Raw genomic sequence first — 25504 nt, 5'->3', positions numbered from 1 at the left:
TGTGAAAGGGCCCTTACTTTCACTTTTCTGATAAATGAGTAAACGTGACAAATGGAGAGAGTGAATCTCCCTAACAAGAACTGGTGTTCTTATCCATCTCTTCTCTGTCTAAAACTTAGCGGAGTTCCACCCATAAAATCAACTTTACATTATTCAGCAGCAATAAACATAACCAACGACATTTGGGGGGAATTTTTTTTTTTTTTTACTTCCATTTTTATGCCTGTTGCTAAGTGGTCCCTTCTAATCTGCCCCTTTGTCTCCATGGCGCTTGACGTCATTTCCCTCAGCGCCTGAGCTCGCTATTGCTCCTGGGAGATGTTTGTCATCATTTTCCAGGAGTCAGTGTGCAGCGCCAAGGGCTACAATCGTGGTATTTCAAAACCGGAAGTGACGAAAGAGTTTGTACAATGGTAATAATAGCATGGTTTGTGGCAAACAAAGAAAATGTTACCTGCGCTTCTCTCCCTGCAATATGCTGATGTACAGTGCTCCGTGTTCCTTGATATATCTTAGGCTTCTCTTCATTGCCATTACAATCGGGTGGGCACTTCCGATGACAACGCCCTTTGTGATGGCAACCTGTGAAGTTTCCTGCGCCGCTGCGCGTTCTTACTGTGCATGCGCGAGAACGGGCAATGCATGCTGGGAATACAGCATTACTGTATCCCGGAAGTTTATGCTTGTGGGCCTCGCCTGCCCACAAGTAAGATGGGAATGCCCAAGCAGGATGCATCAAAGGTAACTTTTGCAATAAAATATTAATAAATGCAGCGATAATTTCAAGACTTACCAATGCTAATTATACACTATGTAATTGCAAAAGATAGATTAAAAAAAAATAAGATGATATATATGTGGCTGGAACTCCGCTTTAAAGTGGTAGTAAACCACAGGTGATTTAAAAAACAAAAAGTCCCCTACAAGGCAATGTCATAATATGCTAGTATGCATTGCATACTAGCATATTATGATAGACTTACCTTAGAACAAAGCCCTCCAGCACCACAATGTCATCTCTGAGAAGGCTGACATATTCCTCCGGTCTTCCTTTGGGGTTCGCGGCCTCCAACTACATGAGTGTTCATGGGAGCCGCCGATTCCGGCACAGTCTCTGAAGGTCTGACACTGTAAGAGCTCTCTGACTTCTGTCAAGTTTTCCTGACACCAAGGGTGACAGAAGGAAACTCCAGCTGATAGCCTCAGCTCTGTTCCTTTGTGCTATATGGGGGGGGGATCCCTTTATAGTTGAGCACTTTGAGTAGATGAAGACAAGACTGGAGATAAACAGGTACAACTTATGTAGTGAGATTTGTTTCATTCCTGTATCGCTGGCTATATGTGAGGGTTTACAACCACATTAAGGCCCCTGCATAGAATCAAACCAATAAGTCTACTGCTCCTTTTATAAGTCTCTACGCTTGGGTCTCACTGATTAAACCCTGATTGGGGGGGGGGGGGGGGGCATTGGACAGCAAAAATAAGTTGGCTCTAATAATGTGTGCCCCATCTCTGGATGCTGCAGCATTTATTAGATATTTTATTTTTACATAGGCAAGAGTCTCCTGACAATGCCACATCTGCCAATGAGACCTGTAGCTCCAGCTGCAGTACCCTGACCTGCTGTGATATCTGTACTACAGTAGGAACTACAAATCTTGGCACTGGACTTTGGGAGATGTCAGGAGATTGCTGCCTGTCTAAATTAAGCTATATAAAAACACTGCAACAACCGGAGGTGGGGAAAACATCATAGTTAATCATATTCGTAGTTAATCTCGTTGAAAAAAGACACAAGTCTATGCAGTTCAACCAACATAGAAAAAAAAAAACTACACACAAATAGAAAACCTTTATCTACACAATCCTATACTCAGTTGATCCAGAGGAGAACAACCCCCCCCCCCCCCCAAATTTTCTCATTAGGTCTAACTTATATTTACAGTGCAAATGTGCAGCAATTATTTTTTGCCATACTTCACCATATAGGGCCCTGTGTAGAAGCAATATCATGGCTCCTGCTGATTAACCCCTCTTGTAGTTCAAGGTTCCTATGTAGACTATGAGCATTATGTTCACCCCTCCTTTAATAAGTCTCTGCCTCCATACCTGGCTCCTGCTGATTAGCTACCCATATGCAGTATGTTTGCCCCTAAATTCATTAGTCTGTGTTTCTATACATGAATCCGGCTAAACAGACTCCCTTGTGTTTAGGTACCTGTGTTTATAGCTGGGATGTTTTCCACTAGTCTCATTAGCCTCTGAATGCACTTAGTGTTCAGTCCTTCCCAGAGCCATTCAGTTGGCTGAACACAACCAAACCACCGCCTTATGTTAATGCTATAATGCACCAGAATGTGAACTGTCCATAGACCATATGTGTGAGGGCTAATGATAGTAATGATTGGAAGTCCAGAGCCCAGTAACATAAGTAGCCGGATGTCAGATAATAGGTAGGTTGCAGGTTGCCAGGGCTACATGTTTTGGGGTACACACCTTTGTCAAATTTCTTGTGTTCCTGCCACGTTGTTTCCGTGACCTATGCTTCCCCGCTGTTCAGCAGGCAGATTTCTCACACAGGATCTACCCTCCAGATCTTCCGGGAATATACAGGTTTCCACTCGCCATCAGGGACCTTCTTACTGTTTTTATTGCTGCTTTATTGTTGCGATAAACTTGTGTTACTGGGCTTGGGATTTCCAATCATTAGCCCCACACAGATGGTTCATGGACAGTTCACATTCTGGTGCGTTATAACATGAGCGCCTGGTGGTGGTTTGGTTGTGTATAATCTTTTTCTCCATAATTCCAAGGCCGCTGCTTTTTTTTTTTTTTTTTAAATGAACTCTTCTGCTTCAGCCGTCGTCATGACACCATGATGGGGAGATAGCGCCTAATCTGATTGTGTTGTGTAGCAATATGTTTTTGAATCCTGGCAGGAAATGTGGAAGCTCTATAGAAAGATGGGATGAACATTCGGATTAGGGTCTTAGTGACCTTCTAACATGGCTACTAACAGTTGAAACATTTAAAGTAGAAGCAGCTGTAGAGGCAGGTGCTATAATTGTACAAATCTGCCTTGTACACTGTATAAATATTATTGGGATTTTGCAACCAGATTCTTTGTTTTATTGTTGTAAATGGCCCAACTAGAGAGATCTGCTGTCTCTGATCCATATCGGCAAGACAGGAATTGAGGGAAATACTTCCTAGTGGGCACTTAGCAGTAAGAACCGGACAGAAGTTCTAACCCTTACCCATTTCTAACCAAAACAAAACTTTTGGTTAGAGTACTGCTTTATTTTTGCATGGGCATTCTAATATGTTATCTGTTATAGCTGGACCTAAATCCATATCACCACTAATGATGCACCTCTTTTTTGACATGAAAATGTGGCAATCCTTTTAAATTAAAGTGATACTAAACCTTCAATTTTTATACAGAAATAACAAGCATGTTTTACTTACCTGCTCTGTGCAATGGTTTTGCACAGAGCAGCCTCGATCCTTTTCATCTTGGATCCCCAGCCGGCACTCCAGGCCCCTTCTCCATCAGGTACCCCCCCATGGAAAGCCGCTTTCCCTGGGGGCACCCGTGTGGGCTTGCTCCTGAGTCCCGCTGTTGGGTCAATTGACACAGTCAGCAGGACTCAGCCCTGCTCCTGTGTCACAGCTTTTGATTGACAGCAGTGGGAGCCAATGGCTCCCGCTGCTATCAATCTGCCCAATGAGGAGAGCGACAGCTATTGAAGTGGAATTTCAGTTTTATTTGTATTTTAAGTCCCCCGTTCCTGGCCCAAGAATTTACTGACCCTCACCTCCAGTGTTGTCCTCAGCCTCCTCATCTGTCTAGTGCCGTTAGTCCTCGTCAAGCAGATCAACAGTCATGTTGATCTGCCCATTTTCTGTGAGCCCAGCCCATTGTTCACACAGCTTTTGGTGGGGTGTAATCATGGAGCCCAAGCTTATAAAGCACCAGAACTGGGCAGCATTTACACATCATTACGCTCAGTGCACTAGGAAGTTCAGCCCCTGCCACAGCGGAGAAATAAGGAAGAACCTGCAATGTCATTGGACCAGTTAGACTACAGGAAAAGGGTATGTATTTGGTGTTTACACAGACATGTGTTGAGAATTGATGAACCTCTGTGATACGCTACATAAACCGATGATATGGCATATTCAGTACTGCTGATGGCTTTGACACTTCCATGACCACCACCCAACACTTCCAAGGGGGCCTCTGCCTCATAAACACCTGAGGGTTTTTTTCTCGCTACCCAAGGCATGGGTCAGAAGTAGCATGTGACCACAGCTTTATGTAATCCTAAAGTGGCATACATTGGGGGGGGGGACTATTTTTTATATAGTCCTTTAGCTAATTCTGAAGAGGGGCTTTAGGAAGATGGGAGACTATACAGATTGGTAAAAAAATTCCTTTGTCCTCTCTTGAAAAAAAAAATGCATAACCCCTGGTTTAGAGTGCTGTTAAAACATAATTCCACTTTTGTTGAGAAAAAAACGTTCCCCCCCTGGGTGATCTATGTACATTTTAAAGGATTATAACAACCTTTGTTGCAGATTCCTACCTTTTTGTTATTCTGAAGAAATCCCTGTGTGTTTGTCTGTGCCTCTGTTCTGAGTGCGTCTGATGGGAGTGGTTTCATAATTATCAGTCAGCTGTAGCAGCTGCAGAGCACTACTAAGGAAAGCTGCTGGGCTTGCATCCCTTTAGACGTGTTCCTATTGAAAGTTTTGCACCAAAAATTACATTTTTGTTGCAGAAGATGCCTGAAATCTGACTTGTATCTTAGGCAACATTCTGGGAAAATTGGTGAACCAATCACACAAGCAGGAAATGATGTTTCTGGGGAGTGGTCAGTACACATTCTGTGTACAGAACAACTCCATGTAGCCATATTGCATTGCATTTATAGAAAATTACAGTGGCTGCAGATTGAAAAGGTAATTTTTAATAACATTCAATTACAATATGACTTGTATCGCAGTTGTACACACTATATTATTTTTTCTTTATTTGCTTTTTTCCCCATGAAAGTGGAATTGCCCTTTAAATATCAGCAGCATTGTCTCTGAATGGCAAATGGGCAAACATGATATCAATTGTAAAGTTAGCAGTTTTTTGCTGGTTTATTTTAGCTTTTTTCAAAACGTACCAAAGTGATTGTAAAAATTGAGAGTTGCTTCTTAAATGTGTTTTCTTTGTGCAGAAAAAACCCAGGAAATGATTTAAAAGTTTTTGTTATTTAAAACTATTTATAAGTTTGAACCAGCTGGACACACAAGTCGTTGGGCCATTAAGAGGTGTGCTGTTATTAGAACATGTTGTGACTGTAAAATTCCCATGTACTGTTAAATAATGTTTAGCAGAGAAACCTGATCCATTTCAAACATGGAATATAAATTGGATAAGAGTATACTCCACTATATCTGCCACCCTGGTGACTTTTGTGGATAGCCCATCGGCAGGTTCATGGGCTGTAAATAAACGTTTCCTGGAGTTTGGTTTGGGCCACAATAAGTTGATGCTGAAGAGCTGCTTTACGGTGCCAGCAAGGTGAGGGAGAGGTACTGTAAAGATGGAAATACATGCATTGAAATTCAGTCAGCAGGAACCAGCCAAATTTCAGTATGTGTGTACCCCTGTCTTTTTAACAGAAGTCAGTCATTAGACCAGCTTATGTCGAACGGTCCTGCTGAAAAACCAGCATTTGATTAGCACATGCAGCCAATGGCTGCAGTAAGATCTGTGCATTCTGATGATTCATTGTCCCTGATCTCAGAATACAGTAGTGCCGCAGGGGAGTTTCCTGCATCCATATTGCTTATGTGGATGCAGGGATCTGTCAGGTTTTTTTTTTTTTTTGTTCAACCCACTGGTTGAACACACACAAAAAAAAGTCTGTGTACATCCTGCTTTTAGTATAGTGCAGTAAAGTGTCTGGTCTCAGTGGTCTCCACACCACACATTGTTCAGATGATGGGCAGCAAGCCTAAAACCACTGTATTACATATTTAGTAAATGGCTCTGTGATGTTGGGCTGTATCTGCTGCAGTTAGCCTAGGGCAGGGATATGCAATTAGCGGACCTCCAGCTGTTGCAAAACTACAAGTCCCATCATGCCTCTGCGTGTCATGCTTGTGGCTGTCAAAGTCTTGCTATGCCTCATGAGACTTGTAGTTCTGCAACAGCTGGAGGTCCACTAATTGCATATCCCTGGCCTAGGGGAAAGGAAATTATTTGCATAGCCCCACCCACTATACTGTAATCAGGAACTAACCCTTTGTTTTGTTTTTTTAGCTTTTGTTCTAAGAAGTCCTTCTTCCTTTTTTTTTTTTTTTCTCTGCGCTGGTTCAGTGGCTGTCCATGTCATTAATAACCTGCGCAACAATAAATATAGTATAGTAGAAGGGAAAAAAAAACTGGGGAAAGTAGAAGTGCACTTGAAATTACACTGGAAGTGCAGTCGCTGTAAATCTGAGGGTAGATCTGAAATGAGTGGAAGCTCTGCTGATTTTATTATCCAATCATGTGCAGGCTAAAATGCTGTTTTTTATTTTCCTTGCATGTCCCCCTCGGATCTACAGCGACTGCACTTCCAAGTGCACTTTCAGTGCAATTTCAAGTGCACTTTGCACTTGTAGTTTGCACTTGTAGTGCAAAGTGGATTTGCGATTAGTAAATAACCCCCATTGTCATCTTGGCTATGCAAAGGGCATCCTCCAACCCCCATACATGTACTTTCACTACAGACCCTTGCTTCTCCACAGCCACCACTGTAATCAGCTGTGTGGGTGACATGGGAGTGGTGATGTCACTCCCCCAGCGCTCGGGGTAATTGTTTATCTGCTAGGCAAAGACTGTCACAGGTAAGCAAGTCAAATACTCCCTGATACCCAGAATTGCCAGGTATTCTCCTGATAGCAGAGGAGCAATGAGTTTCAATGTACAGTTGTGCTCATAAGTTTACATACCCTGGCAGAATTTATGATTTCTTGGCCATTCTTCAGAGAATATGAATGATAAAACAAAAACGTTTCTTTCACTCATGGTTAGTGTTTGGCTGAAGCCATTTATTCTCAGTCAACTGTGTTTACTCTTTTTAAATCACAATGACAACAGAAACTACCCAAATGACCCTGATCAAAAGTTTACATACCCTGGTGATTTTGGCCTGATAACATGTATACAAGTTGACACAAAGGGGTTTGAATGGCTATTAAAGGTAACCATCCTCATCTGTGATCTGTGTTCTTGTAATTAGTGTGTGTGTATAAAAGGTCAATGAGTTTCTGGACTCCTGACAAACCCTTGCATCTTTCATTCAGTGCTGCACTGACGTTTCTGGATTCTGAGTCATTGGGAAAGCAAAAGAATTGTTAAAGGATCTGTGGGAAAAGGTAGTTGAATTGTACAAAACAGGAAAGGGTTATAAAAAGATATCCAAGGAATTGAGAATGCCAATCAGCAGTGTTCAAACTCTAATCAAGAATTGGAAAATGAGGGGTTCTGTTGAAACCAAACCACTGTCAGGTAGACCACCTAAAATTTCAGCCACAACTGCCAGGAAAATAGTTCAGGATGCAAAGAAATTCCACAAATAACTTCAGGTGAAATACAGGACTCTCTGAAAACATGTGGTGTGGCTGTTTAAAGATGCACAATAAGGAGGCACTTGAAGAAAGATGGGCTGCATGGTTGAGTCGCCAGAAGAAAGCCATTACTACGCGAATGCCACAAAGTATCCCGCTTACAATACGCCAAACAGCACAGAGACGATCCTCAAACCTTCTGGCACAAAGTCATTTGGAGTGATGAGTCCAAAATTTGAGCTTTTTCGCCACAACCATAAATACTACATTTGGAGAGCAGTCAACATGGCCTATAATGAAAGGTACACCATTCCTACTGTGAAACACAGAGGTGGATAGCTAATGTTTTGGGGATGTGTGAGCTACAAAGGCACAGGAAATATGGTCAAAATTGATGACAAGATGAATGCAGTATGTTATCCAAAAATACTGGAGGAACATTTGCATTCATCAGCCAGGAAGCTGCGCATGGGACGTACTTGGACCTTCCTACATGACAATGATCCAAAACACAAGGCCAAGTCGACCTGTCTATTGGCTACAGCAGAATAAAGTGAAGGCTCTGGAGTGGTCACCTCAGTCTCCTGACCTCGATATCATTGAACCACTCTGGGGAGATCTCAAACGTGCAGTTCATGCAAGACAACCCAAGAATTTACAGGAACTGGAGGCTTATTGCCAAGAAGAATGGGCAGCTTTACCATCTGAGAAGATAAAGAGCCTCATCCACAAATACCACAAAAGACTTCAAGCTGTCATTGATGTTAAAGCGGGCAATACACGGTATTAAGAACTGGGGAATGTAAACTTTTGATCAGGGTCATTTGGGTAGTTTCTGTTGCCATTAAGATTTAAAAAGAGTAAACACAGTTGATTGATAATAAATGGCTTCAGCCAAACACTAACCATGAGTGAAAGAAACTTTTTTGTGATATCATTCATATTCTCTGAAAAATGGCCAAAAAAATAATAAATTCTGCCAGGGTATGTAAACTTATGAGCACAGCTGTAGAATAAATAAGATGTGTATAAGAGCGTGGGGAAATGCCCTTTTTCACTTTGCCATAAATGGACAAGGTCTCTTACAATTTTGTTTGTTGGCATGGGTAATATTTTTGCATTACTATCCTTCTCATAGCTTCCAATTGAAGATTTATGCAGTCTGACCTCCACATCGCTGACTGTAGGACTGTCTGCAGCTGTTCCAGAATCTACAGAAGGCATCCTGCAACACGGGTTTTCTGCACTAGGAATGGAAGATGACAGGATTGAAACTGCACAACAGGTATGTGGAGACCCTTCAATTCCAACTTCAGATTATGAAAAAAAAAGGGGTTGAACTGAGCCAGAAATGGGAGCGGGGACCAGTCAAAACCAGGTATCGGTTCCCCCCTCCCCTTTCCCCCATTTCAAAAGGTGCCAAATTTGGCAGCGGAGGGGGAGAAGGCAGATAAGCAGAGCTTCCCCTTTAAGGCCCCATTCACACGATAAGCCTGCTCAGATCTGCCTGTCCGTTTTTTTTCAGGCGGATCTGAGCGGGCCACCTATTGACTTCTATGGGATGTCAGCGGAGATGTGTTCGCTGACACCTGCCTGCCATCCAATCCGATAAGATCCGCTCAAGACAGATGTATGGCAATACGTTCGCCATCCGTCCAGCAGATCGGATTGGATGGGATCGGATGAAAACTGACAGGCGGATCCATTTTCGGTTGATCTGCCATAGAAGACAGCGGGGCTCTGAGAGGTCCGTCCCTGCACAGTGAGCAGAGAGGGACCTGTCATCTGCCGGCTCTGTGGGGACCACCTGAGTGATCTCCCGCTGAGCTGGCGGAGCCTGCTGAGCGGATCCGCTCTGCCAACTCTAAGGGGCCTTAGGGTTGAGCTCCGCATTAAAGTGTAGCTAAAAAGGAAAAACTTTTTTTTTTTTTTTTTTTTTTTTTTAGTAGAGTGGAGAGAGATTAGAACCCCTGTCAGTTTTTATTGCTGTCTGTGTCCCCGTTAGGGAGATTCACTTTCTCTCTATTTGTCCTGTTTACCTTTTATCATCAAAAGTGAAAGAAAAAGAGAAAATCCCAAATTCTGGGTTGACACCAGAACAGTGATAGAGGGGAAATCTTCCAATGAGTAACACTGGTTCTGGTGACCCTGGTAACACTCCGGGATTTGCTCTTGCTTCCTGTTTTGGCTATGGGACAGGAAGTGAAGGCAAATTTCCCCTCTGGAGGAAAATAATAAAATAAGTGAGAGGGGGAATAACCCTTTCTTAAGCCTCGTACACACGCTTAGATTTTGGACGACCGAGCATCCGTCTTTTGTGGCATGCTAGTCTCATCGGAAGTGAAAAGGTTACTCGATATTCGAAATTTTTCGTATGACAGAATGCAACGTCAGAAGTGATGTAATGTGTTGAATAGTTTTGTATGTATTCTTTCGTTTCTGAGTATGCGTAGTCTTGCTCTTGGGATTTTTTTTTTGTACGAAAATCGGACGTTGAGTTCACATCTGACAAAAATTTTATAGTCTGCACATCCAGCTTTTGTCTGACGAAAAAGCAAACCGGCTGTCGCAAGCACCGTACTAACGATCCAAAAATCGGCAGACAGCTCGTCGTACAAATTTTTCCACCCGATTTTTGTATTGTGTGTACGGGCCTTAACTCTATTGAAGATTTAAAAAAAAATTGCTTTTAGTTCTACTTTAAATCATTTACAGGGAACACAGCCTACCTGATAAAGACTTCCATTTCTCAACCAGTAGTGCAACAGTTCACTCTGTTGCTTTTGTAAGTAGTCTGGGAACCCCTTTTACATATCAGTTAGACACTTGGGATATTTGGGTTCCTGCCAAACACAGGTCCTTCCCTCTAGTATACAAAAGCCCAATGTTTTAGAGAGGTTGATTTACTAAAAACTGGAGAGTGCAAAATCAGGTGCAGCTGTGCATGGTAGCCAATCAGCTTCTAAGTTCAGCTTGATCAAAAAAGCTTTGAGGAAAAATAAAAACCTGAATGCTGATTGGTTTCTTTGCAGAGGTGTGCCAGATTTTGCACTTTCCAGTTTTAGTAGATCAACCCCAAAGTGCTGCAAATAAGACACTTGTGCACTCTGTTGGGCTGCTTCTGCTGCTGACTTTCAGTCAGGCTGTACTATACACTAGCTGAGGTTCTGTGTGAGCACTTTCAGCAAGGGTTATATGCAGCACAGGAAGGGAGACTGTCGGCAAGCAGCTGGGTGAGTCACGGGGACAGCATACAGTAGCTAGCAAAAAGGCCTAGGAAAAACACAGTCATATGTCAATTTCTCAATAACAATCCTGGGGTCTTTTTATTAATGATTGCACCCAAGATTCACACATTTTTCTGAATATAATGTCAATGTGTGAATCTTGGGTACAAAGAATGAAATACTATTGGGCTCAGATCTCTGTGAATCCTAAAATTTCACAGCTGAAACAAACTGTGATTCTTAGATCCAGTGGTAATTCAGATAGAAACAGATCATATTATAAAAGGTTTTTCTACTTTGATATAAATCCTAACGTGTATTCCTCTTTTTCAGTTTTTCTCCTGGTTCGCACAGCTTCAGACACACATGGATCAGGATGAAGGTGCAAAGTACAGGTACAGTTACAGTGTTTTACCACTAACTTTCATGAAGAATGGCATATTGGACATCTTTTATTAAAAATCCTCCGACTAACCACAGCCAGGCAGATTATTTTTTAAATTTATTTTCAAGTGCAGGTTTGTGTTATTATTAGCTTTAATGGCACATAGATATTTTTTTTCTAATCAGGTTTAGGGCCAGCCTTAATGGACTTTTGTTTTGAAACTATTTTCGCTTCCTCATACAAGTCTATGGAAATCCAAAACTCACTTGAAGCAGGTCAGAAGAAGGTCAACTGCATCTGTAAATGAATTCTTAATCGTCTTAAAGCAGAGTTCCACCCAAATGTGGAACTTCTGCTTATTCGTCACATTTGACACCTTTCGGGGGGGGGGGACTGGGACCTGTTTTTGATAGTTACCCTGTCCCTACTACTGTCGGACCTCCCCACGGTAAGGTCCATCAGAAGTCCAGCCCTCTCTTCCTTTTTCTGCCGCCGGACCCATTGGAATGCGGTGCGCGCTTCACGCATGTGCATTAGGGAACCGGGCGTGAAGCCAAAAGGACCTCTGCTTTAAGAAGCATCTCAAACTGATGACATCAACCAAAGCATGCTGACACAGGTCCTTAATACATACACTAACTGAGGCTCAGTATCTGTGTAAAACTTTTTTGTACTTTCATCTTTATGGCCAATCTAATCTAGGAGATGGGTATCCACAAGACTACAGTCAGGTCCATAAATATTGGGACATCGACACAATTCTAATCTTTTTGGCTCTATACACCACCACAATGGATTTGAAATGAAACGAACAAGATGTGCTTTAACTTCAGACTTTCCGCTTTAATTTGAGGGTATTTACATCCAAATCAGGTGAACTGTGTAAGAATTACAACAGTTTGTATATGTGCCTCCCACTTTTTAAGGGACCAAAAGTAATGGAACAGAATAACAATCATCCATCAAACTTTCACTTTTTAATACTTGACTGCAAATCCTTTGCAGTCAATTACAGCCTGAAGTCTGGAACACATAGACATCACCAGACGCTGGGTTTCATCTCTGGTGATGCTCTGCCAGGCCTCTACTGCAACTGTTTTCAGTTCCTGCTTGTTCTTGGGGCATTTCCCTTCAGTTTTTTGTCTTCAGCAAGTGAAAAGCATGCTCAATCAGATTCAGGTCAGGTGATTGACTTGACCATTGCATAACATTCCACTTCTTTCCCTTAAAAAACTCTTTGGTTGCTTTCGCAGTATGCTTTGGGTCATTGTCTATCTGCACTGTGAAGCGCTGTCCAATGAGTTCTGAAGCATTTTGCTGAATATGAGCAGAAAATATTGCCCGAAACACTTCAGAATTCATCCTGCTGCTTTTGTCAGTAGTCACATCATCAATAAATACAAGAGAACCAGTTCCATTGGCAGCCATACATGCCCACGCCATGACACTACCACCACCATGCTTCACTGATGAGGTGGTATGCTTTGGATCATGAGCAGTTCCTTTCCTTCTCCATACTCTTCTCTTCCCATCACTCTGGTACAAGTTGATCTTGGTCTCATCTGTCCATAGGATGTTGTTCCAGAACTGTGAAGGCTTTTTTAGATGTTGTTTGGCAAACTCTAATCTGGCCTTCCTGTTTTTGAGGCTCACCAATGGTTTACATCTTGTGGTGAACCCTCTGTATTCACTGGTGAAGTCTCCTCTTGATTGTTGACTTTGACACACATACACCTACCTCCTGGAGAGTGTTCTTGATTTGGCCAACTGTTGTGAAGGAATTCTTCGGTCATCCACCACAGTTGTTTTCCGTGGTCTTCTGGGTCTTTTGGTGTTGCTGAGCTCACCGGTGCGTTCTTTCTTTTTAAGGATGTTGCAAACAGTTGATTTGGCCACATCTAATGTTTTTGCTATCTCTCTGATGGGTTTGTTTTGTTTTTTCAGCCTAATGATGACTTGTTTCGCTGATAGCGACAGCTCTTTGGATCTCATATTGAGAGTTGACAGCAACAGATTCCAAATGCAAATAGCACACTTGAAATGAACTCTGGACCTTTTATCTGCTCCTTGTAAATGGGATAATGAGGGAATAACACACACCTGGCCATGGAACAGCTGAGCAGCCAATTGTCCCATTACTTTTGGTCCCTTAAAAACTGGGAGGCACATATACAAACTGTTGTAATTCCTACACCGTTCACCTGATTTGGATGTAAATACCCTAAAATTAAAGCTGAAAGTCTGCAGTTAAAGCACACCTTGTTCGTTTCATTTCAAATACATTGTGGTGGTGTATAGAGCCAAAAAGATTAGAATTGTGTCGATGTCCCAATATATTTATGGACCTGACTGTATATAAGGATGTTTGTATGGAACAGCCCAAAGTGCAGTGACCTATAAAAACAAATTTTCTATGTGGTAATATCGGTCAACACTAATTTCTGATGATTGCATATTACAGATTATTGTTACTGCTCCTACTTACATAATGATCCAGATTACATAACTATAGCTGCCTAGGTTAAGCTTTCTACTTTCTGTGCTTCTTTTTTCACATCTGGTGGTCCTGTCCCAAGGCCATTCGATCAGCCCTTCACATCACTTTAGCCCACAACCTCTGGAAAGCCCTGTTGCCTGACCTGATTCCATCATTAAAGAGGAGTTCCGCCTGGGGAAAAAAAAAATGAAAAGTCAGCAGCTACAAATGCTGTAGCTGCTGACTTTTAATATATGGACACTTGCCTGTCCAGGGAGCCCGTGATGTTGGCACCCCAGCTGATTTTTTTTTTTTTCGGATCGGCTGTCGGGTGCTGCTGCCGCCATCTCCACTAAGGTAAACCAGCTGTAAAGCATTTCCGCTTCACAGCCGGTTTCCTACTGTGCATGTGCGAAGCGTGCTGCGCTTTCTAATTTGGCTCAGTGACGGAGGAAGGAGGAGGAGCGCCGACCTTCCAAAAGGGACCTCGCCGTGGGGACCTGTCAAAAACAAGTCCTAGTTCCCTCCTCCCCCCTGAAAGGTGCCAAATGTGGCACCGGAGGGGGGGGGGGGGAGCAAATAAGCGGTGGTTCCACTTTTGGGTGAAACTCCTCTTTAACTGCAAATTAGAGAAAGCTGGTGGTGTTCCTGGCTAGAGTGTGGAAACAACCGTTCCTCAATTACAAAGAGGTGTGACACAGGCTCATGGGCACTATGGTGCATGAGAAGCTCACCCATACCCATACTAAATTTCTTAAGGTTTGGGATCCCTGGATTACATACAACTCTCAAGTGAACACAGACAGGACTTGACATTATTTTGACCTAGCTGGACCAAGTGGGGAGCCCCTCCTTCACCCCCCCTCCACTTCTTGCTCCCAGGCAATCCTTTCCCTCTGCCCCTCCTATATGCTATTCTCTCACCCTACTCGTGAGAGAATAGCATTTGCGGTCCCCTCCTTTCCTCTCTTTTCTTTTTACCCTTCTCTACCCTGCATTTTAAGGTGTTGGCCATCAATGGCAAAGAACACCCTTCATTAAATATTATTGCACTGCATTGTTCTTTTCGCTTCTTGCCTCCCTGTGCATACCTAGAAAACTATTTTGACTCATCCCCGCTTTGTAACTAAGTCCTCATACACACGATCGGACTTCAAACAAACTTTTCTGTGGATTTCTGCCCAAAGGGTGTTGGCCGTGAACTTGGTATGCATACACACGGCAGGACTTTTTCAGCCAACTTTCACCAAATCACGTGGTTTTTCAGCTCTTTACCGCCACCCTTCAACTTCTGTATTGTTGTCTGATCTTTTGCATTGGTTCTGAGCATGCGTGTTTGTACTTTGGTCCTATGGACTTATGTACACATGATAGGATTTTGCAGCATAGGACTTTTTTTTTTTTTTTTCAAATATCAAGTTTATTCAACTCCAAACAGGGGTGGGGGCCCCGATACAAAAAACATAAACAATAAGCACTTTGTCGTGGTCATTGTACAGGGGTCAAATTAGTACAAAATATGATACAGTACATAGTTAGGTCTGCAACTTCCGAGTATATGAATATTTCAGGTAGGGAATAGAGAAACCCGAGACAATGTGCTGATATCTACAGCTCCGGGGTACTTCCCCCACCCCCCCCCCCCCCCAACTTTTTCCATATTTCTAAAGAAAATGGGGACCGAAGTCCCTAGACTAGAGATGAGGTGGGAAAGATAAGGGAAAGGGTTTTAGAAGAAGAAAGAGAAGTAATAGAGAAGTAGTGGGAGGTGGGAGAAGAAGGAGACGGGAGAAGGAGACATGGCGGTAGTTAAACCAGTATACCGGTCCCAACGGAGTCCACCTAAAACGTGTGGGGGAGAAGTTATGAGCCAAGTAAGCGTTGTCCTTCCTCGGAAAAAATAAATGCGTTCCATATGTCCCATGTTTTTTTAAAGGTTTCTTGTTTATGTTGAGCAGTAAGGATCAGGTCTTCCATATTCTTTATGTCCTCCACTCTCCGCAGCCACATCGAGAGGGCTGGTGGAGAGGGTTGTTTCCAGCAAAGTGGGATACATGTCTTTGCTGCATTGAGCAAGTGGCGTGTGAGAGATTTCTCATATCTCTTGATGGGGATCGAGGAAAGGTGTAGGAGAAAGAACGAGGCCTCGTCTGGAATAATATACTCTGTGCACTTTTGTGTTATCCGTCTGACTTCACCCCAGAAGTCTTTCAACTTCGGGCATGACCAAAAAATGTGGATCAAGGTTCCCTCCTCCTCAGCGCAGCGCCAGCACCGGCTCGAGGAAGAAGGGAAGCATTTCTGTAGTCTGGAGGGGGTCAGGTACCAACGAGTAAGGAGCTTGAAATTAGTTTCCTGAATTTTAGTGCAAAGCGAAGATTTAAGGGCAAGTGTAATTATACGTTGTCGCTGTGCTTCTGAAAACGAGCAGTTCAAGTCTCTCTCCCATCTGGCTAAGTAGGGAGGTGGGGGTTGTTCTTTTGGTGAGATTAATAATGAGTAAGTTTGGGACAGAATATGGGCTAATGGGCCTTCTCCTGAACAGAGCTCCTCGAACGTCGTTAGTTGGCGGACAAACGTTTGTGTTTTTGGTAGGGAGTGGAGGAAATGGTGCAGTTGGGCAGCTTTCCAGAAACGGAGGTGGTAGTCGCCTGCTGGGTTGGTTAAATCATGTATGGATGGCCATTTTCCTCCAATGATAAATTTGGCTGCTTGATCTCTACCTGAGTCTCTAAGGTTGTTATAGTCTGCTGTATGTAATCCCAGGGTGAAGTTTGGGTGGCCAAGGATAGGAAATAGAGGCAAGCTTTTTGTTGTGAGGGAGGTCTGCCTGGCTGTTTGGTGGCTATGTCTCAGGGTGGTACCTATTGAAGGGTGTGACCTCAATTTAGGTGAGAGGGCATCAAAACACCATAGTGCACTCTTTAGAGGTATCAGTGTTTGGGACTGTTCCAGTTGGACCCAAAGTTTAAATGTTTTATTTCTCCTCCAGTCCAGTATTCGCCCTAGGTGAGAGGCAAGATAATATTGACGAATGTCAGGTAATGCTAGTCCCCCCTCTCTTTTGGGAAGCGTGAGCTGTGAATGTTTCAAGCGGGGCTTTTTATGAGCCCACACAAATCTGGTGAAAAGGGATTGGACCTGCTTGAAGAATGAGGATGGGATATGAATGGGTAATGCTTGGATCAGGTAGGTAAATTTAGGGAGTACGCACATTTTCAAAAGATTACATCTCCCGAACCAGGAGTGAAAACCTGTGTTCCACTTTTCTAATAATATCCGGGTTTTAATCAGCAAGGGTGGGAAGTTCAGTTCAAACGTTCGTGACAGGTCAGAGGGAATCTTTGTGCCTAGATATGTTAGGGCTGTATTCGTCCACTTAAAGTTGAAGTTAGACTGCAAGTCCCTCAGTGTCGGGGGGGTATAGAAATGCCCATTGCTTCTGACTTTGAGAAGTTTATCTTTAAGTGAGACATGGCTCCATAGGTTTTAAATTCTTGCATGAGGTTTGGCAGAGAGATTCTTGGGTTGGTTAGGGAGAATAATAGATCATCCGCATATGCGGAAATTTTGCAGTGGGAGTCACCTATTTGAAGCCCTGTTATGTCTGGGTTTGCTCTAATAGTGCATAAAAAAGGTTCCAAGGACAGGGCAAATAGTAGGGGGGAAAGGGGACAGCCTTGTCTAGTGCCGTTAGCAATAGAAAAGGGGCTTGATAGCACACCATTAACTTTTACTTGGGCTGAGGGGTTGGAATAAATATTTCGGATCCATGTCAGCATCCTGTCTCCTAAGCCGATATGGCGGAGAACTGAAAACATGTAGTTCCAGCTCACCCTGTCAAAAGCTTTTTCAGCATCGGTGTTCACAAATATACAGGGGGTCTTGTTCTCGTTTGCTACATGGATAAGATTAAGGGCTTTGATGGTGTTGTCCCTTGCCTCTCTGGAGGGAATGAACCCAACCTGGTCCAGGTGTATTAGGTTTTGGAGATGTTGTGCCAGTCTAGTGGCAATTATTTTGGAGAATAACTTTAGATCCAAATTTAAGAGGGAAATGGGTCTATAGCTTCCGCATGCGCTCGGGTCCTTCCCATCTTTATAAATCAGAGAAATATGGGCTTTAAGAGTCTCACTCGGGAACCTAGCTTCTTCTCCTAGGGCATTAAAAAAAGCTACTAATCGTGGGCCTAAAATGGGGAGAAAGACTTTATAGTATTGAGCAGTGTAACCATCTGGTCCTGGGGCCTTGCCTACTTTCATAGATTTCACTGCTGACTGGAGTTCCTCCAAAGTTATTGGTTCATCTAAGATCTCCTGGGTTTCAGCCGAAAGGGATGGGAGCTGTGAGTCTGAAATGTATTTTTCTACAGTTGCTCGTTTGCTAGGGGAGCTGGGGAGATTATATAAGTTGGAGTAAAAGTCTCCAAATTCTTTGGATATTTGCTTTGGGGTAGTGGCTCTTTGGCCATCAGGGCCGATTATTTGTGGGATATAAGCTGCTGATTTAAGTTCTTTCACAGATCTGGCCAATAGTTTCCCGCATTTGTCTCCCGATTCATAGGAGAGTTTGCGGCAAAACTGAAGGGCCGCTTTTGCCTTGTAGCGTAATAGGTCTGTTATTTGTGTACGTAGCGTCATCAACTGCGCCTCCAGGTCCTGAGTGGGTGTTTGTTTGTGTTGTATTTCTACTGAGGCCAAAGCTGCGAGTAATTTAGTGATTTGTTCATTTCTTTTTCTCTTTATGGACGCCCCGTGTTTAATGAGAACTCCCCGCAGGACACACTTGTGAGCCTCCCATAATATTCCGGGGTCGCATCCCTGAGTATCATTCTCCCGGAAGTAGAGATCAAGCTCTTTGGTTACATCCTCCAGTACCTCAGGAATTTGTAGAAGACTCTCGTTCAGACGCCAAAACAGGGATCTGGGTGAGGGCCGGTCTGTGAGGATGTATGTGAGGAAAATGGGAGCGTGGTCAGACCATGTGATCTGACCTATTGATGAGGAGCTCACAAGGTGTAACTGGTCGTGGGGCATCAAGAAAAGGTCGATTCTGGAATACACCTTGTGTGGGGGAGAGAAGGAGTAGTCTCTTTCCCTTGAATGCTGGAGGCGCCACACATCGGTCAGCTGAGCACTATGTAAAGTCTGCATTATTCGTTTCCTGGCAGTGGGGGAGAAGGAGGAATTACCAGAAGATGTGTCTATTGAAGGGGTCAGATGGACATTTAGGTCACCTCCCAAGAGTAGTTGGCCTTGTTTGTATTTTGTCAGCTTTTCTATTGTGCGTTTAAGGAATCTGTCCTGGTGTTCGTTCGGGGCGTACAGTGTAGCTAATGTGAACTAGTTCCCAGCAATCAAGCCCTTTACAAATATAACCCTCGGGGTCTGCTAACATCTCTTGAAATTCCCATGGTAGTTTGCTGGAAATCATTATGGAGACCCCCCTAGATTTAGATTGGGAGTTGGTTGAATGGTAAACACGGGTAAAAGATCTATTCTGCAGTATAGGGGATTTGTCTGTTTTAAAGTGGGTCTCCTGGATGAAGGCAATGTCAGTACGAGATTTTTTAAGGTCGCAGAGTAACATACGTCTCTTCTCCGGGGTGTTCAAGCCCCTGGCGTTAAGAGAGGTCACCGCAAGAGAATCTACCGCCATGTCTCGGGGTAAAAAAGGGGGTAATCTAATCCAGGGAGGGAAGGGAGGGGGGGAGGAAAGGTAGGAGTGAGTGGGAAAGAGACAGAACAGAACAGAGAGAAGAAGGAGGTAGGAGAAAAAGGTATATGAGGGTTTAGGTCAAATAAAACCCGTATAACCAACTAAATAGGTGAGTCTTAATAACTTTCTTATGTATACAGAGCCGGAGCCCCGGCTGTACACAATGGCCTATGTGGGGAGTGGGTGGGCAATAACCTGTAGACAAGAGCCCAGAGCTCCCACCCACCCCGACATCCCATCGGTAGTAAGCAATGTAAAGGAAAATAAAAAACGGAATGCTAAAATTAACTCAGAAAATTAACATTGGACACCAGAAAACCTGTGTTCTAAACAGTAAGCTAGTGAATCACTCATTTCTTCGTCACGCGCCCACTAGAAATTGTTTGTGGGAATATGACTGAAAATGAGCGCTCCTATGACCCCTTCAGCCTACATCCATAGACCGGGTTCCGTACGCGTCTTGGGCAAGGCGGAGGAACCATCAGCCCACAGTGCAGTGGTATACATTTCTCCAGGTAACTATAACATCTAAACCAACATAACTGAGAGTTCACTTGACATTGAAGCAGATGACCGCATACTCTACAAACTGGTAAGATATCCTAATAAATTCTATAGTTGAGAGTATAGGAGACGTCCATATATGGGGTGGTATAGGTATTAGGCTATGGTAGTTCTCTTGAACTCCTGCGCCCTGCACGGGGTGGCTCACAACAGAGAGGATATCCTCCAGCGCAGTGAATGTACTGTTCATTGTGGTTGAGCCAAAATCACTGCACAACGTGACCCCAGTACAGCATGAGTTCCGCCATGAGGCTAACTGGGCAAAAAAAGGGGGTATGTCCGCGGTGGTGAATCAAAGTAAAGGGCAAGAAAAATGAGTAGGAGGGATTCTCAGTAATGTCTTGTGGCGTAGTAGTGGGCGTACAAGGTGTACTGAGTCAGCCACATCATTAGTGTGAGAGTATATAGGGGAGAGAAAAAACAATATGGGGTCTTGGAGACTAAGCAGCGGTAGATAGAAGAGAGTCACATCTACTCACGTTTCCCGTATCTCATCTTGAGATAAAGAGCGGGGACGACGTCCGTATCTTTGTTGTCTCTGTGGTTGAGGAACTTGTCCCTGTGAGGTGGTTATTCGTCCTGGCGCACGAGGGAGGTAATCCAGCCAGTTGGGGATGTTGATCGGGTCTGTTCCCAGGAAGGTGAAGAGTGCAGGCAGAGGTTCCGGGGATCTCAGAAGGAATGACTTCTGGTCTTTGAGGAAGGTGACCGACAGCGGAAATCCCCAACGATAGGTGGCATTGCTACGTCTGGCTAGGTCGAGTAGGGGTTTCAAGAGGGCGCGTCGGTGGAGAGTCGGTCTGGAGATGTCAGGTAGGATCTTCACTGTTGCGCCATCAAATTCTATATCTCCTGCTTCCCAGGCACCACGAGAAATGGCCTCCTTATGAATGTAGTGATGTAGTCGGCAGATCACATCGCGCGGTCTGGTAGGGTCTGACGAGCGCGGACCCAGGGCTCTATGGACTCGATCGATCTCCACACTCTCAGGCAGATGGTCCCCCGCCACTCTTTTGAAAATATCTGTGACAGTGGCTAGTAGGTCTGATGGGCCCGTTGCTTCCGGGAGGCCTCGGAGCCGCAGGTTGTTCCTACGGCTCCGGTCCTCCATTTCCTCCATGCGCAGCTGAAGGTCCACTGCGGCGCAAGCCTGGTCTTTGGATTCCAAAGAGGCCACTCTCTGCTCGAGGGTCACCAGAGAGGACTCTCCTGTTGTAAGACGGGAAGATAGGGATTGCATGTCTTGTTTAATTTCTTTCAACTCACGCTTATGTGCGGCCTCCACCTTTCCCACTAAGGCCTCGATATCCGCTCTTGTCGGGAGAGCCTGCAGGATTGCCTTTAACTCCGCGTCCGCCCTGAAGGTGACAGGAAGGGGGGTCATGTTCCCCCGAATCTCAGTAGACATGCCCGGGGAGCTTGGGTACACCACCGGGCTCCTTGATCCCTCGGAAGACTCTGGATCCATCAAAAGGGCTGGTGTCTGTGAGAGAGAGTCACGAGGTCCCGCCATCTTGGGGTCTGGGGAGCTGGGTTGCGATCTCCCAAAAAGTCTCTGGAAATCTCCTATAACAGGTGTATTTGTAGCCGGGCTGGTTCTCTGTTTGTTCCTTCGGTTTGTTCGTCTCTTAGAAGAGAGCATTCTGCTTTAAAAAGAGCTGGAAATGCCGGGATGGGTGAGAGGTGGCCGGGAGCTCCTAGTGAACACAACTCCACTCGGCCATGTCCAGACCACGCCCCCAGCATAGGACTTTTATTGCCGGAAAGTTTGCCTGTTTGCACAGCCAACATTTGTCAGGTGAAAACCGAAAAAGTTTGTCCGATGGAGCGTACACACGGTTGGATGTTGCCTTAAAACAGGTAATTTGCATATTTGCTGTCAAAAAGTCTGATCGTGTGTATGGGCCTTAAGACACACTAGTTGCTGATGAAATGTGCCTTTCTTAGTCACACTAGTTCTTACTATCCCAACGTGCCTTTACTTGCTGTTTATTTCTCATTTTTGTTAAACTTGGAAAAAACAAACTTTGTAATACGACCTGTGGGGAAAGTGAACTCATTAAAGACCTTATATTTCCTTGGTGGTGATTTATTTATTTTATTTACTTTCTTTTTATCTAGAGAGATGAGAGATTACCTTTCTGGGTTCCAGGACCAATGCGATTCCATATTGAATGATGTAAATCTTGCGCTGCAGCACTTGGAGTCCCTTCAGAAACAGTACTTGTTTGTGTCCACAAAAACAGGAACATTACATGAAGCCTGTGAACAACTCCTTAAAGAACAGGTAAGATACACAGAGTGAGACACAGGCTCCTTTCACACTGCTCTTTAGCAAAATCACGGTAAAACGCGTTTTACCGTGATTTTGCTGTCTTTCAAATGCGTTACTAGTGGGTTTTTGGGCCGCCTGCGCCTGTGAAAAGTGGACATGTGGCTCAAAAATGCGAATTGCTGTTGCGATTTTACTGCGTTTTTTATTCGTTTCAAAGGGAAGCTGCGTTTTTTGTTTTTTTTTTGTGTGGTTTTCAAAACCGAACCATGGATGCAGCATGCAGGACTTTTCAAAATACACCACACCCAGAGTGTGGTGTGAAAAGACCCATAGGATTTAAAGGGAAACATTTTTACTGCGTTCTTCTTGCAAGGTAAAAACGCAGGAAAAAACATATCGGTGTGAAAGGGCACTTAAAATGGAGCTAAAGTTGGGGAAAAAAAATCCTCTTTATTGCAGAAGAAACATACACTACAAGAGATATTAAGATTTATTACACCTTTTTGTTCATAGATTGCATGGAAAATAATTTTTGGGACACAGCCAGTCACCGGCTCTCTGCTCTGCCCCTTCACCGCCCGCTGGAGCACTGGGATGTGGGGGGGTGGGAGCAGCTGGATCAGGCTCTCGGCAGAGCGCTGAGATGCTGAGCCAGCTGCTGGTCCAAGTATCTGGGTGTATCGAAATGAAAGTCGGGTTCACGCCAGAAACTAGACCCACTGTCGGCTGATTACGGGCCACAGGAGTGCAGAACTATGTACTCTCCTGTGACCCACAGGAGAAGTAGGGCCTAAAGAGCTTTTGGCCCTACTTCTCCTTTAATGTAATTTGACTGTAGCTATACCCACAAATAAATAAACCTTGCTACACCTTTCATACACTGCTTACCAGCCTACCTTTTTAATATGAACTGTTTCTTGCACTGTAAAATTATTTACATTTCCACTGTGTGTGGCAGAGTGGTGTGTAGTGCAGTTACATGCTTGCTGTCCTTAGCCTTGTCTGGTAACTGTAGCACTGGATTTGATTCTGTACTGTAAACTAAAAAGTGTTTGAATAAAAATTTTCAAAAAACTGGCTGAAATCCCATTCTGGGGTATTATCTGTATAATTTTTAATAACATACGACTGTTGCCCTAACCCAGCCATTCTCAACTAGGGTTCCTTCAGAGGTTTCTAGGGGTTCATTGATCTGTGGTAACTGATCTCCCATTTGATGGTGCCTTCATAGTTCTAGGGGCATCACCACTTGGCAGAGCCAGCTGCATGATACCAATAATCTCTTTAGCTGGGCAAGGATGGCATTTTGACCACACCGTAATGGCCACCAATTTAGGGGCTGTTTTTTCCATTGACACCCAGTAAATTGATTTTAAAGAGGAGGTCCACCCATCCCTGAAAAAATTAAAAGCCAGAAGCTACACATACTGCAGCTGCTGACTTTTAATAATAGGACACTTGCCTGTCCTCGAGTCCAGCGATGTTGGCACCGCAGCTGATGTTTCCATCAGCTGTCGGGTGCTGCCATTGCGGGTAAGGGAACCTGGCAGTGTAGCATTACAACTGCGCATGTGTGAGGCACTGCTGCGCTCTCCTACTGGCCCAGCAGCGGGCAAGGGAGGGAGGAGGGAGCTGAGCCAAGCTGTGACGTAATGCGCCGTGGCCCAGACTCCCGGAAGTGGGGACAGGATAGCTGTCAAAGACAGGTATCCGCTCCCCCCAAGAAAGTGCCAGTTGTGGCAACAGAAGGGAGGGTGAGACAAATGAGTGGAAGTTCCACTTTTGGGTGGAACTCCGCTTTAAGTAGGGGTTCCCTGAGACCTAAAAATTATTTCAAAGGTTTCTCTGGGATAAAGGTCAAGAAAGGGTGTCCTAAACTGTCAAATATGTTTCTATTGAAATTTGCTTTGTATGTTAACAGAAGTGTGCTGTAAGCTTTGTCTGCTGTTCATTTCTCTGTAAAGGTAGATTCCAGCCAAAACATTTTTTTTTTCATTTTCGATGGCTTGGGGGTAGAACCTCTGTCTGGTTTGTGTGTCTCCTTTTCCAAAAAAATGAAATTCACTTCCTGGCATTGTAAGCAGGACAGGAGGTGGTAATTGTAAAATGTTAGTCACAAAAGTAAAGGTGAAATCTTCCTATGGGTTCTGCTGACAGCGGTTATGTCACTTTGGGAGCCTATCCTTTCACTTCCTGCCATGTTTCTGGGCCAGGAAGGGATGTAAAAAACAGAAAAAAGTTATGAATCTATCCAGAACTAGGAAAAAGATGTTACCTGTAGTTTCACAGAGAGCAATTCTATAGGGACAGTTAGTCAGCCCACCTCTTACCAGTTCTGATGTCGGCGATTTTGTCACTAATGGCACAGTCTGACATCACTGACATCAGCCAAACAGAAATAATTGAGGTGTTTTTCCTATTTGGATGTTTTCAATGACGTGATTTATTTCTTCTTTTTCTCCAGTCTGAGCTTGTAAACCTTGCTGAAACTATTCAACAGAAACTTTCCTATTTTAATGAGTTAGAAAATATAAGTACAGTAAGTATGTTTTTTGTTTTGTGTGTATGAGAGAATTATTTTACCATTGTTCATTTTCCAGAATAGATCATAGCACCCTCTTTTGTAAATAAAACTTTATTTATTTATTTTTTTTAAAGGTAATGTGTAGTATTTACATAAATAGGTTCTAAGTTATGACTAAAATCATACTTCAGAAAAAAAATCCTTTTAGCAGGAAAATATTTTTAAAAATACATATTTTATATTTATCAGTTGCAGCTAGCATGTGGCTGCATACTAGAGCTCCTACTTTCTATGCAAATTTTTGTAAAATAGACTGATGTTGTTGAAGTCCGACTATGCAATTGAATTGCACATAGAAAAGATACACCTCCTTCCTCTCTCCGAGCAGAGGGAGGATTGTCAGTGATACATGGTTATAAACAGGCTGCCAACAAGCTTCAAGACATAGTCACATCTGAAAGCCCCAAATGCTCTGCAATCTGCGTATCATAGAAGCGCTCTTCATTACATTTTTTTTTACTTTAGTAGCTCTTTCAGGAGTTGAAAATAAGACGGTTGGGTCACAGTTTTAACTTCCTAAATGCCTGTTAATGCTACTCAAAATTGTTAAAATAGGAAGCAGATGAAGGTGTTCACATTGCAGCGTTAGCGTTGTCTCACATTGCGGTGAGGCAAAAATAACGCTGCCTGCAGAGTTTGGCAGGCCTTGGAGCTTTGCAAC

The 25504-nt window shown here is 43.7% G+C and overlaps 1 protein-coding gene across 2 annotated transcripts in view; it reads left to right on the top strand.

Annotated features, from left to right (window-relative positions):
• Positions 1-25504, top strand: part of COG3 (component of oligomeric golgi complex 3) — a 140192-nt gene that overhangs the window by 1136 nt on the left and 113552 nt on the right. For both annotated transcript variants that reach the window (XM_073614161.1, XM_073614160.1), the window contains exons 2-5: positions 8753-8899; positions 11175-11236; positions 22106-22271; positions 24724-24798. In XM_073614161.1, coding sequence (XP_073470262.1) covers positions 8753-8899; positions 11175-11236; positions 22106-22271; positions 24724-24798 — 450 coding nt within the window. The remainder of the gene's footprint in view (positions 1-8752; positions 8900-11174; positions 11237-22105; positions 22272-24723; positions 24799-25504) is intronic.

This window comes from Aquarana catesbeiana, linkage group LG02, assembly GCF_042186555.1.
Source record: "Aquarana catesbeiana isolate 2022-GZ linkage group LG02, ASM4218655v1, whole genome shotgun sequence".
Lineage (NCBI taxonomy): Eukaryota > Metazoa > Chordata > Amphibia > Anura > Ranidae > Aquarana > Aquarana catesbeiana.
This window is presented reverse-complemented; position numbering and strand designations above follow the sequence as displayed.